This window comes from Pseudophryne corroboree, chromosome 11, assembly GCF_028390025.1.
Source record: "Pseudophryne corroboree isolate aPseCor3 chromosome 11, aPseCor3.hap2, whole genome shotgun sequence".
Taxonomy (NCBI): Eukaryota; Metazoa; Chordata; class Amphibia; order Anura; family Myobatrachidae; genus Pseudophryne; species Pseudophryne corroboree.
Genome location: NC_086454.1, coordinates 42,032,240 through 42,045,794, shown reverse-complemented (window position 1 = coordinate 42,045,794; position 13,555 = coordinate 42,032,240). Strand labels below are relative to the sequence as shown.

General features: G+C 47.4%; 1 protein-coding gene and 1 non-coding gene across 2 annotated transcripts in view; both read right to left on the bottom strand.

Moving 5' to 3' along the window:
• Positions 1-13,555, bottom strand: part of IPO7 (importin 7) — a 57,900-nt gene that overhangs the window by 4,375 nt on the left and 39,970 nt on the right. Inside the window, exons 15-22 of the mRNA XM_063944076.1 lie at positions 10,358-10,518; positions 8,084-8,212; positions 7,635-7,701; positions 7,430-7,555; positions 7,236-7,333; positions 897-992; positions 565-785; positions 217-422 (exon numbers count right to left, since the gene is read on the bottom strand). Of these exons, the coding sequence (XP_063800146.1) occupies positions 217-422; positions 565-785; positions 897-992; positions 7,236-7,333; positions 7,430-7,555; positions 7,635-7,701; positions 8,084-8,212; positions 10,358-10,518 (1,104 nt within the window). The remainder of the gene's footprint in view (positions 1-216; positions 423-564; positions 786-896; positions 993-7,235; positions 7,334-7,429; positions 7,556-7,634; positions 7,702-8,083; positions 8,213-10,357; positions 10,519-13,555) is intronic.
• Positions 8,325-8,505, bottom strand: LOC134971117 (small nucleolar RNA SNORA23). The gene has a single exon (XR_010190244.1). It is a non-coding gene; the product is annotated as a small nucleolar RNA SNORA23 (small nucleolar RNA).

Here is a 13,555-nt window from a genome sequence, read left to right as displayed (position 1 = left end):
GTGCACACTCTGGCTCTCTCCTACTATAGCGCTACAACGTATGATCATTATGCAGGACTGAGTTGTTCTTCAAAAAGTAATGAGCTGGTAAAACCAAACCAGTGATCTACTGTTTTTCATCCATCCTCCTTCCTACTAGGTTCCATCCCGTGACATAATTAAACAGACTACTTCTGAAGGGGCTCATGATGTAATTCTGCGTTCAGGTTTACTTACCGGCTTCATCATCCTCTTCCCCATCCTCATCATCATCACTGTCGTTCTCTTGCTCTGCATGGCAGGCATAAGCTCTCTTCAAACCATTGAATAAGAGGATGAAAGCAGGCAGGATTTGTGAGGAGACCTCATTCAGCACCTGGGGCCGTTGTTCAAGTTCAATAAGAGCGCAGAGGCCCAGGACGCAGATCTTCCGGTCATGTAATCTGTGCAGGGATGAAGGGTCATAGCTGTATATCACTCTTGCAATCCGGTTTCATCATCACTAAACAAAAGTTGGAAGCAGCCAAGCTAGTGCCTAACCAGCAGTAAGCCGAAGCGGCACTAGCACAGCGAGCGGACACTTACCCCAGAAAGCAGTCAACGTCATTCAGCCACTGCTTGATAAAGTGATTTGTGACAGGCTCAACGGTATTGGGGAAACGCAGGTTTTCCAACGTGTTGAGAAGGAAGAGGGGACTGTAGTATAATGCAGCTATAGCCACTTGCAGGCACATTGTTCTCAGCTCGCTTGTCTTCACCTCACGAGTTAACCTCTCCAAAGCAGCCTCTACAAACAGCGGTATACACTGAGGGAGAGAATAGCACATGCCGCTTTAGCTAACCAAGTCAGCCGAAAACCAGTACTTGCCGCAGCCAATCTCACTGTGCAACTATACTAAGGTTACATCATTTCTCACCTGGTCAATGCCACGTCCTTTACACTGTAAGATGACAACTTCTAGTAGTTTAGCCGCGTGACATTCAGCATCTTCCCCAGCGACTCCCGTCAGCACCTATGATGGAAGCCTAAGTTAATTCTGGTCATCAAGTGCATTCGTGTTCCAGCTGATAGTTTGGTCCCATTTTAAAAAAAGAGAAAAGGAGCAATGACTACCTAGAATATAGACATTTAACCATTGTTGCCATTGGGCTGCAAACTAGTTCTGAAAATAAGAATTTACTTACCGATAATTCTATTTCTCGTAGTCCGTAGTGGATGCTGGGGACTCCGTCAGGACCATGGGGAATAGCGGGCTCCGCAGGAGACAGGGCACATCTAAAAAAGCTTTTAGGTCACATGGTGTGTACTGGCTCCTCCCCCTATGACCCTCCTCCAAGCCTCAGTTAGGTACTGTGCCCGGACGAGCGTACACAATAAGGAAGGATCTTGAATCCCGGGTAAGACTCATACCAGCCACACCAATCACACCGTACCACTTGTGATCTGAACCCAGTTAACAGTATGATAACAAAACGAAGTAGCCTCTGAAAAGATGGCTCACAACAAGAATAACCCGATTTTTGTAACAATAACTATGTACAAGCATTGCAGACAATCCGCACTTGGGATGGGCGCCCAGCATCCACTACGGACTACGAGAAATAGAATTATCGGTAAGTAAATTCTTATTTTCTCTAACGTCCTAGTGGATGCTGGGGACTCCGTCAGGACCATGGGGATTATACCAAAGCTCCCAAACGGGCGGGAGAGTGCGGATGACTCTGCAGCACCGAATGAGAGAACTCCAGGTCCTCCTTAGCCAGAGTATCAAATTTGTAAAATTTTACAAACGTGTTCTCCCCTGACCACGTAGCTGCTCGGCAAAATTGTAATGCCGAGACCCCTCGGGCAGCCGCCCAAGATGCGCCCACTTTCCTAGTGGAGTGGGCCTTTACAGATTTAGGCTGTGGCACGCCTGCCACAGAATGTGCAAGTTGGATTGTGCTACAGATCCAACGTGCAATCGTCTGTTTAGACGCAGGAGCACCCATCTTGTTGGGTGCATACAATATAAACAGCAAGTCAGACTGTCTGACTCCAGCCGTCCTAAACTATATATATTATATTATATATATATATATATATATATATATATATATATATATATTTTTTTTTTTTTTTTAGGGTCCTGACAACGTCTATTAACCTGGAGTCCTCCAAGTCCCTAGAAGCCGCAGGCACCATAATAGGTTGTTTCAGGTGAAAAACCTGACACCCCCTTAGGAAGAAAACTGGAGACGAGTCCCAGTTCTGCCCTGTCCGAATGGAAATTTAAATATGGGCTTTTGTAAGACAAAGCCGCCCATTCTGACAATCGCCTGGCCGAGGCCAGGACCAACAGCATGGTCACTGTCCATGTGAGATATTGGTCAACAGCTTGTTCACTTTCCATGTGATATATTTCAAATCCACAGATTTGAGCGGTTCAAACCAATATGATTTTAAGGAATCCCAACACTATGTTGAGATCCCACGGTGCCACTAGAGGCACAAAAAGGGGTGTATATGCAATACTCCCTTGACAATCTGGACTTCAGGAACTGAAGTCAATTCTTTTCGGAAGAAATTCTACAGGGCCGAAACTTAAAACCTTAAAGAACCCCAATTTTAGGCTCAAAACACTCCTGTTTTCAGGAAGTGTAGAATTCGACCTAGTTGAATTTTCTTCGTGGGGCCTTCCTGGCCTCACCCACGCAACATATTTTCACCACATGTGGTGATGACGTTGTGCGGTCACCTCCTTCCTGGCTTTGACCAGGGTAGGTATGACCTCTTATGGAATGCCTTTTTCCTTCAGGATCCGGCATTCAACCGCCATGGCGTCAAACGCAGCCGCGGTAAGTCTTGGAATAGACATGGTACCTGCTGAAGCAAGTCCCTTCTTAGCTCCCCAGGCCCTTAGTCCTCTGTGAGCATCTCTTGAAGTTCCGGGTACCAAGTCCCTCTTGGCCAATCCGGAGTCACGAGTATAGTTCATACTCCTCTATGTCTTATAATTCTCAATACCTTGGTTATGAGAAGCAGAGGAGGGAACACATACACCGACTGTTACACCCACGGTGTTACTAGGACATCCACAGCTATCGCCTGAAGGTCTCATGACCTGGCGCAATACCTGTCCCGTTTTTTGTTCGGGCGGGACGCCATCATTTCCACCTTTGGTCTTTGCCAATGGCTCACAATCATGCGGAAAAACTTCCCTATGAAGTTCCCACTCTCCCAGGTGGAGGTCATGCCTGCTGAGGAAGTCTGCTTCCCAGTCGTCCACTCCCGGAGAGAACACTGCTGACAGTGCTATCACATGATTTTCCGCCTAGCGAAAAATCCTTGCAGTTTTTTCACTGCCCTCCAGCTTCTTGTGTCGCCCTTTCTGTTTACGTGGGCGACTGCCGTGATGTTATCCCACTGGATCAATACCGGCTGACCTTGAAGCAGAGGTCTTGCTAAGTTTAGAGCCTTATAATTTTGCTCTTAGCTCCATCTATGTGGAGAGAATTCTCCAGACTTGATCACACTTTCCTGGAAATTTTTTCCCTGTGTGACTGCTCCCCAGCCTCTCAGGCTGGCCTCCGTGGTCACCAGCATCCACTTCTGAATGCTGAATCTGTGGCCCTCTAGAAGATGAGCACTCTGTAATCACCACAGGAGAGACACCCTTGTCCTTGGATATAGGGTTATCCGCTGATGCATCTGAAGATGCGATCCGGACCATTTGTCCAGCAGATCCCACTGAAGAGTTCTTGCGTGAAATCTGCCGAATGGAATTGCTTCGTAATAAGCCACCATTTTTACCAGGACCCTTGTGCAATGATGCACTGACACTTTTCCTGGTTTTAGGAGGATCCCGATTAGCTCGGATAACTCCCTGGCTTTCTCCTCTGGGAGAAACACCTTTTTCTGGACTGTGTCCAGAATCATCCCTAGGAACAGTAGACGTGTCCTCGGAAAAGCTACGATTTTGGAATATTTAGAATCCACTCGTGCTGTCGTAGAACTATTAAAGATAGTGCTACTCCGACCTCCAACTGTTCTCTGGACCTTGCCCTTATCAGGAAAGCGTCCAAGTTTCTTTTAAGAAGAATCATTTCGGCCATTACCTTGGTAAAGACCCGGGGCGCCGTGGACAATCCAAACGGCAGCGTCTGAACTGATAGTGACAGTTCTGTACCACGAACCTGAAGTACCCTTGGTGAGAAGGGCAAATTTGGACATGTAGGTAAATGTCCCTGATATCCAGTGACACCATCTCGTCCCCTTCTTCCTGGTTCGCTATCACTGCTCTGAGTGACTCCATCTTGATTTGAACGCTTGTATGTAAGTGTTCAAATATTTCAGATCTCACCGAGCCGTTTGGCTTCAGTACCACAATATAGTGTGGAATAATACCCCCTCCCTTGTTGTAGGATGGGTACTTTGATTATCACCTGCTGGGAATACAGCCTGTGAATTGTTTCCAATACTGCCTCCCTGTCGGAGGTAGACGTTGGTAAAACAGACTTCCGGAACTTGTGAGGAGGAGACGTCTCGAATTTCCAATGTACACCTGGGATACTACATGTAGGATCCAGGAGTCCCCTTGCGAGTGAGCCCACTGCGTGCTGAAACTCTTGAGATGACCCCCTACCGCACCTGAGTCCGCTTGTACTGCCCCAGCGTCATGCTGCGGACTTGGCAGAAGCTGTGAAGGGCTTCTGTTCCTGGGAATGGGCTGCTTGCTGCAGTCTTCTTCCCGTTCCTCTACCCCTGGGCAGATATGACTGGCCTTTGCCCGCCTGCCCGTATGGGGACGAAAGGACTGAGACTGAAAAGACTGTGTCCTTTTCTGCTGAGATGTGACTCGGGGAACAAAAGGTGGATTTTTTAGCTGTTGCCATGGCCACCAGGTCCGATGGACCGCCCCTTTATACGGCAATACTTCCATGTGCCGTCTGGAATCTGCCTCACCTGACCACTGTCGTGTCTTCGTCTGGCAGATATGGACATCACATTTACTCTTGATGTCAGAATGCAAATATCCCTCTGCGCATCACGCATATATAGAAATTCATCCTTAAAATGCTCTATAGACAATAAAATCTTGTCCCTGTCAAGGGTATCAAAATTTTCAGTCAGGAAATCCGACCAAGCCCCCTCAGCGCTGCACATCCAGTCTGAGGCGATTGCTGGTCGTAGTATAACACCAGTATGTGTGTATATACTTCTTAGGCTATTTTTCAGCTTCCTATCAGCTGGCTCCTTGAGGGCGGCCGTATCTGGAGACGGTAACGCCACTTGTTTTATAAGCGTGTGAGCGCCTTATCCACCCCAAGGTGTGTTTCCCAACTCGCCCTTACTTCTGGCGGGAAAGGGTATACCGCCCATAACTTTCTATCGGAGGAACCCCACGTATCATCACACACTTCATTTAATTTATCTGATTCAGGCAAAACTACAAGTAGTTTATTCACACCCTACAAAATACCCTTATTTGTGGTACTTGTAGTATCAGAAATATGTAACACCTCCTTCATGCCCTTAACATGTAACGTGTGGCCCTAAAGGAAAATACGTTTGTTTCTTCACCGTCGACACTGGAGTCAGTGTCCGTGAGGTAAATGGGCGTTTTTACAAGCCCCTGACGGTGTCTGAGACGCCTGGACAGGTACTAATTTGTTTGCCGGTCGTCTCATGTCGTCAACCGGCTCGCAGCGTGTTGACATGATCACGTACTTCCACAAGTAAGCCATCCATTCCGGTGTCGACTCCCTAGAGAGTGACATCACCATTACAGGCAATTTGCTCCGCCTCCTCACCAACATTTTTCTCATACATGTCGACACACACGTACCGACATACAGCACCCACACAGGGAATGCTCTGATAGAGGACAGGACCCACTAGCCCTTTGGGGAGACAGAGGGAGAGTTTGCCAGCACACACCAAAATGCTATAATTATACAGGGACAACCTTTATAAAAGTGTTCCTCCCTTATAGCATTTAATATATATTTATATCGCCAAATCAGTGCCCCCCCTCTCTTTTTAACCCTGTTTCTGTAGTGCAGTGCAGGGGAGAGCATGGGAGCCTTCCCCTCAGCCTTTCTGTGAGGGAAAATGGCGCTGTGTGCTGAGGAGAATAAGCTCCGCCCCCTTTTCGGCGGGTTTTTTCTCCCGGTTTTTAAGAACTGGCCTGGGTTAAAATACATACATATAGCCTTAATGGCTATATGTGATGTATTTATTTTGCCAATAAGGTACTTATATTGCTGCCCAGGGCGCCCCCAGCAGCGCCCTGCACCCTCCGTGACTAGGTCAGTGAGCCGTGTGACAACAATGGCGCACAGCTGCAGTGCTGTGCGCTACCTTCATGAAGACTGTGAAGTCTTCTGCCGCCTGTTTCCGGACCTCCGTTCTGCAGTCTTCTTCAGCGTCTGTAAGGGGGATCGGCGGCGCGGCTCCGGGACGAACCCCAGGCTGACCTGTGTTCCGACTCCCTCTGGAGCTCAGTGTCCAGTAGCCTAAGATCCCAATCCATCCTGCACGCAGGTGAGTTGGAGATCTCTCCCCTAAGTCCCTCGTTGCAGTGATCCTGTTGCCAGCAGGAATCACTGAATGAAACCTAAAAAAAAACTTTTCTAAACAGCTCTTTAAGAGAGCCACCTAGATTGCACCCTTCTCGGACGGGCACAAAAACCTAACTGAGGCTTGGAGGAGGGTCATAGGGGGAGGAGCCAGTACACACCATGTGACCTAAAAGCTTTTTTAGATGTGCCCTGTCTCCTGCGGAGCCCGCTATTCCCCATGGTCCTGACGGAGTCCCCAGCATCCACTAGGACGTTAGAGAAAAGCAGTTGAGGGAAATCTGTTGTTTTCCCTATTTGTTGCCACTAGATGGCACCAGACGGAGTAAATAAATTGTCGCCCCGTTCGGGAGAGTGCATCGCAGTGGACACATTCCCGCTCGCAGCCACCTGAGGTGGCGAGCAGACATGTGTGAAGACTCCGTGGTTTGGGTGCCCTTACCAGGAGTTTAAACAAGTTTATATGCGGCTAAATACGGTCTATTTGGGCGCAACAATGTGATAATAGGCACCCATTGGATACCGTGGCTGTTATAATATCTGAACTGCTCCCTCTGAACGGTTATAACAAGTGATTTTGTTTTATGTAAATGGTGCAGGGATTGGTTAAGAACAGTCAGAAGAGTAAGTGATCAAGTACTAATATACAACGTCTCAAATGCAGCAGCCCAAATCACATGCTATTTACCACTTACCTTTTTACACATACTGTATATCATCTCCAGATACTTTGTGTCGGAGAGGAGGGTGTTTGTGTCCACAGTGACATAATTATGCAGGAGAGGCATCATGTCTATACAGAAGGAGAAGACACACACAGTCGGTGATGGGCTCTGTGCAACCTCAGATCTACCTAATCATCAGGTCTTAACATAAGCTGTTTTCTCACCTGTGAAGTAATCAAACCCATCCTGCTGGAAGACCTCAAAGACCAGTGGTAAAAGCTGCCACATCTGAGGAGAGACCTGCTGGCAGGTGAGACTGTGCGCCAGGGAGAAGATCTCTTCATAGAACTCTGCAAAACACAAAGCTTGTTACAGGTACTGGTGCATTAACAGGGCTACAAAGTCCGGATGACTATACTCCGTACCTACCTAGAACGTGTTGCTGCAGAACCGTTCCAATTACTTGCAGGCAGATTCCTTCAAGCTGTTGGGTAATCTACGAGATGAAACAGGTGACAGTGGGGTTCCCAATTACCTAGCTGATATATATATATATATATATATATATATATATATATATATATATATATATATATATATACTCAAAAATAAGTCTGAGAGTTTTGGTTTCCGAGCAGGTCTTCTGTTAGTATATTGGGAAAGTTGCAAGTACATGAACCAGAATCGCCAGAAACATGTGGAGCCTGCTGAGGGAGGGGGGCACGAGGGATAATATTGTTGACCCGCCAGAGTTAGTTCTACTCTGTCAAGTCATCCGTCACAATTAATCCCAACTAGCTAATTTACGGTTTGTAAAGGCCCTCCGAAGATTTTACATAATCTCTTTCAAGTGAGTCTTTCGAATAGTTTCTGCTTACCTCCTTGTGATCTTCCACAACGCTGAGCAAGGTGTCAATTGTGTTAAGTATTCCCATTGCGGTTACAGCTTTATCGTCACTGCCCTCCTCATCTGGACCAGTTTGAATTACTTGATTAAAAGTCATTGCCTTGAAGATAGGAAGTTAAAGATTGAAGAACTCAATATCTAAAAGAGCAATACATGCACTGGTAAAAACGTTGCTTTGTCGATTTATGGCAGTCTCAGTACTAAATCTTCCTATATGTCCGAGAGTTTGGAGGCTGGCCAGCGGTGGAAGCGTCCTGCAGACGTCGCTAGACCAGTACTATGATCTCATGTTGCTCTGCGGCCGCAGGATTTGTGTGAGTGGAACGGTCAGCCAGCAAGACACTGACAAACTGCTCTACTAGACACAGACTGACACTGTGCACACATCCCTGCAGCCACTGCTTTACCAGCTACAGACTGGCACTGTGCACACATCCCTGCAGCCACTGCTTTACCAGCTACAGACTGGCACTGTGCACACATCCCTGCAGCCACTGCTTTACCAGCTACAGACTGACCCTGTGCACACATCCCTGCAGCCACTGCTTTACCAGCTACAGACTGACCCTGTGCACACATCCCTGCAGCCACTGCTTTACCAGCTACAGACTGACCCTGTGCACACATCCCTGCAGCCACTGCTTTACCAGCTACAGACTGACACTGTGCACACATCCCTGCAGCCACTGCTTTACCAGCTACAGACTGACCCTGTGCACACATCCCTGCAGTCACTGCTTTACCAGCTACAGACTGACCCTGTGCACACATTCCAGCAGTCACTGCTTTACCAGCTACAGACTGACCCTGTGCACACATCCCTGCAGCCACTGCTTTACCAGCTACAGACTGACCCTGTGCACACATCCCTGCAGCCACTGCTTTACCAGCTACAGACTGACACTGTGCACACATCCCTGCAGCCACTGCTTTACCAGCTACAGACTGACCCTGTGCACACATCCCTGCAGTCACTGCTTTACCAGCTACAGACTGACCCTGTGCACACATCCCTGCAGCCACTGCTTTACCAGCTACAGACTGGCACTGTGCACACATCCCTGCAGCCAATGCTTTACCAGCTACAGACTGACCCTGTGCACACATCCCTGCAGCCACTGCTTTACCAGCTACAGACTGGCACTGTGCACACATCCCTACAGCCACTGCTTTACCAGCTACAGACTGACCCTGTGCACACATCCCTGCAGCCACTGCTTTACCAGCTACAGACTGGCACTGTGCACACATCCCTGCAGCCAATGCTTTACCAGCTACAGACTGACCCTGTGCACACATCCCTGCAGCCACTGCTTTACCAGCTACAGACTGACCCTGTGCACACATCCCTGCAGCCACTGCTTTACCAGCTACAGACTGACACTGCACACATCCCTACAGCCACTGCTTTACCAGCTAGACTGACCCTGTGCACACATCCCTGCAGCCACTGCTCTACTAGACACAGACTGACACTGTGCACACATCCCTGCAGCCACTGCTTTACCAGCTACAGACTGACACTGTGCACACATCCCTGCAGCCACTGCTTTACCAGCTACAGACTGACACTGCACACATCCCTACAGCCACTGCTTTACCAGCTACAGACTGACCCTGTGCACACATCCCTGCAGCCACTGCTCTACTAGACACAGACTGACACTGTGCACACATCCCTGCAGCCACTGCTTTACCAGCTACAGGCTGACCCTGTGCACACATCCCTGCAGCCACTGCTTTACCAGCTACAGGCTGACCCTGTGCACACATCCCTGCAGCCACTGCTTTACCAGCTACAGACTGACCCTGTGCACACATCCCTACAGCCACTGCTTTACCAGCTACAGACTGACACTGTGCACACATCCCTACAGCCACTGCTTTACCAGCTACAGACTGACACTGCACATGTCCCTGCAATTTATAACTGGTGGTGTATACATCAAGTGACCTCATACTTTATTTTCATAACCCATTCAGAGAAAATGCAGTTGCCCAAGTTAATGTCAGGCAGTGATTGCACCTTTAACACAATGTAAGGGTTAGGCTTTAAGGCTATTTTGGACATTTTCCACCTGAAGAAATCACATCTGGAACACTGAGAAATAATTAATCCAAAGTGACTCAACTCAATTTATAGTCTTATAGTAGCATAAAACTTAAGAGATGCATCACGGCTCCACTAACCTCTGTATAGCCAACATAGCAGAAACAAATATGTACCAAAAGGGGAAAAACTCACCAGGTGCTGCGTCATTTCCACCGCAATGGGAGTGACTTCCTCACTATACTCGCAGATCATTTTCTGAATCACGTTGGTCAGATCATCATTCTCCGTCTCCCTGATGATGTGTAGCAGAGCCTGCATCACAGGCCTGATGAACGGGGCAATGTACTCCTTAGCTGGAATACAAAATTCACAGAACGTAAGCCCTCGACCATTGAAATAAAATGCTAACTGCAGTCCCAGACAACCAATGTCTTTGCCAATAAAGAACAATTATGCGCAGAATCAGGTTCAGGAAAAGCCTAACAAATGAACGCCTTTCAAAGTCAACAGGTCTTTTGTGCTTACTATTAAAATCATCTCTCTGAATCCATATGTTAGACACTGCCATGCCTTGGGGGGGGGGGGGGGGGAGACAATACCAAACTGGAAGCTGGTATAAAACGCAAACTAAACTTGTTTGTAGGGTTTAGTCCCCCCTGTCCATCCCAGCAGTACACAGGATGTTAGTTGAGATTTCACGAGTCCATAGGAGAGCTAGAAGAAAATTAATCCTCTTCACGTATCCTATATGAGGGACAGGGCCATAACCTTAGGGATATTGCAGAGGACAAAATAAATTCAACTATCGCTCCAGAGTAAGTCTGGCTGGAGGGTCAGGATAATAGAACCCGGGCAAGAAATAATTCAAACAGTCGCAGAGATGAAACCGAATGTAGAATAACGGTCTCAAAAACAACCAAACATGAAGATCCACAAGAGAAGTAACTCATTCACGTCCAATCCCGCAACAAGATAGCCGACAAATGGTCAAAAGAGGAAATATAAGTCTACAGAAGGAGCTTAAAAAGGCAACCACATAGCCAGAAAGACCAAACAAAGACCTTCCAGAACAACCGCTAACACATGGACGGTTAAACACAAAAGCTCCTGAAGGACAAAGAATGACTGAGACCAGACTCCGAGCCCTGACTGCGTATTAGAACACTAGTGGACTGTAAAGCAGAATTCATAGGGAGCACCATGACAAAGTAGCAAGGAAGCGAGTACCACCATAGGACTGGAGAATATCATGACATAACGCCATTGTCTGTGATACACTCTGCAAACAGCTGACTCAACATCAAAGAGTACAAGACCCAAAGCTGCATGCAATACCAGCCATATGGAGCACCGGTACATGCTAGCCAATAAGCCAATGCTCAAAAGTGACCGAACATGTCAGAGCAATAAAGCTGATCCCAATCTAAACAGGAATAAAGTAGTGACTAACTATAGGAGCGTATAAAACCGCTCTCAAGCCAACACAGACGTCATGACAGGTGTGAAGTCAGAAAGCAATATGGGGTCCTGTTGGGAGAATCATCACTGATCATGGGACCCAGGTAGTTACGCTCTCTTATAAAGAATGACAACATGAGATGCAACCGAGAACAGGAAGGCAACGCTCCACCTACGCAGGGAGAGAAAGCCACAACAGAACTGGTGCATTCTGAGAGAGAGAGAGAGAGAGAGAGAGAGAGAGAGAGAGAGAGAGAGAGAGAGAGAGAGAGAGAGAGAGAGAGAGAGAGAGAGAGAGAGAGAGAGAGAGAGAGAGAGAGAGAGAGAAAACATGAGGCAGACAAGCCAGTACGGTCAGAAGTCAGTACACAATCCAGACAATTAGCAAGTGTAACTTCATATAACGCAACCCAACCTTTAAATACCGAAGGTATCAACCCAGGAAAGAAAAACTAAAGTATTTAAACATGAATATGATCATCCATTTGAGTTAAGCAACATAACGGGAGACGTCAAAATCAGTACTCACTCTATATAGTGAGAATGGCGTGACCAGTGAGCCCTGAACTTATGGCGTGAGAGGATTATAGGGCATATCATTTGAGCTAGAAAATAAATACTCAATCTAAGTGATAGAAGAGAGCTAGGAAGTCATTCCGCAATATCCACAAAGTGGCAGTAAAATGACAACATGGGAGCCATAAAGGTCAGCACTACCAATAGATAGGTAGTGGGTGAGTTACCTAAACAGGGAGATCACAAGGAAGTACTACCTTCAATCCAGCCAAAGAACACGAGTAACATGACGTAACCTGAGACACAGAAAACCATCACTCAATCTTAGAGCGTGACAACGTGTAAGCTAGAATACAATATGCCAACACTAAAGCAACAGAGCCAGGCAGAGTGCATAGGCAATGACTCAAATATATAGCAGGCTACCTAACCAACTACAACAGCTGCAAGTGTTCCATAAAAAGGCTCCACACCAATAGACACACTGAAAACTCACCACATGCAGCACTTCTCTCTGCAGAGCCAGTCCCACTGATTCACAAGTGGCCGCTAGAGGAATTGTGACAGTCTTCTCATAGTAAATTCCACCATAGACTAGTCCATTTCATCAAAAGGTCCTGGTAAAACCATAATCTGGCCAAACGTGCGACTCAACGATAGTGGAGGGCCGCCCAGAACCGCCCCCACCGGGTCAGAAGCCTTATAAATGTGTGTTTAATCCCAGTCTTAACGGCAATGAAACATGGCTGTACTGAAGCTCCTGATGAGTGGGCCATTGGTTCAACACCGAGCACCAAATCCAGCTCTAACACCCAGAGGTGCACAGCCAAGCCTAGGGCAACTTCCCACTAAAAAAACCCATGCGCAGGCTTGGTGCATAGGTGTAGAGAGCTGCCCCTTGCAGTAGGGCCCGCAGAGCAGCAAAATTTCATGGTAGTTCTTAACGTGTTTATGGTCAATGGCAAACACAGGCGTCTTTTACACCCCAAGGCATGGTAGTGTACCCCAGATAGGATAAAACAAAAAAACTGATTGTAACAGTCACGAATGTGAGTGTGCAACCATGAGCAGTCAGGGTCTGCTCCATGGGAAACTTCACTTAATACAGAGAAAGTTCCTAAGTAGGGCGGATTCTACGCGAGTGCAAGAAAGCCATTCAAAAGTATTCTCACAGCGTGACCAACACAAGCAAAGTCATTTACATCATACTAATTACAGAGATCTGTTCTTTCTTAAGCTCTGCTGAAACTTAAGGGCCCCATATACTAGAACAATGCCCGATATTGGACATTCGGCCAGATATATCGGGTGAAATCGGGCATTTTGGAGGCGTTTCTAATCCGATCCACGTCCCCGTGAGCATCGGATCGGATCCTCCAGACTGAACGTGCTGCACTCGTGATATGTCAGACCCCG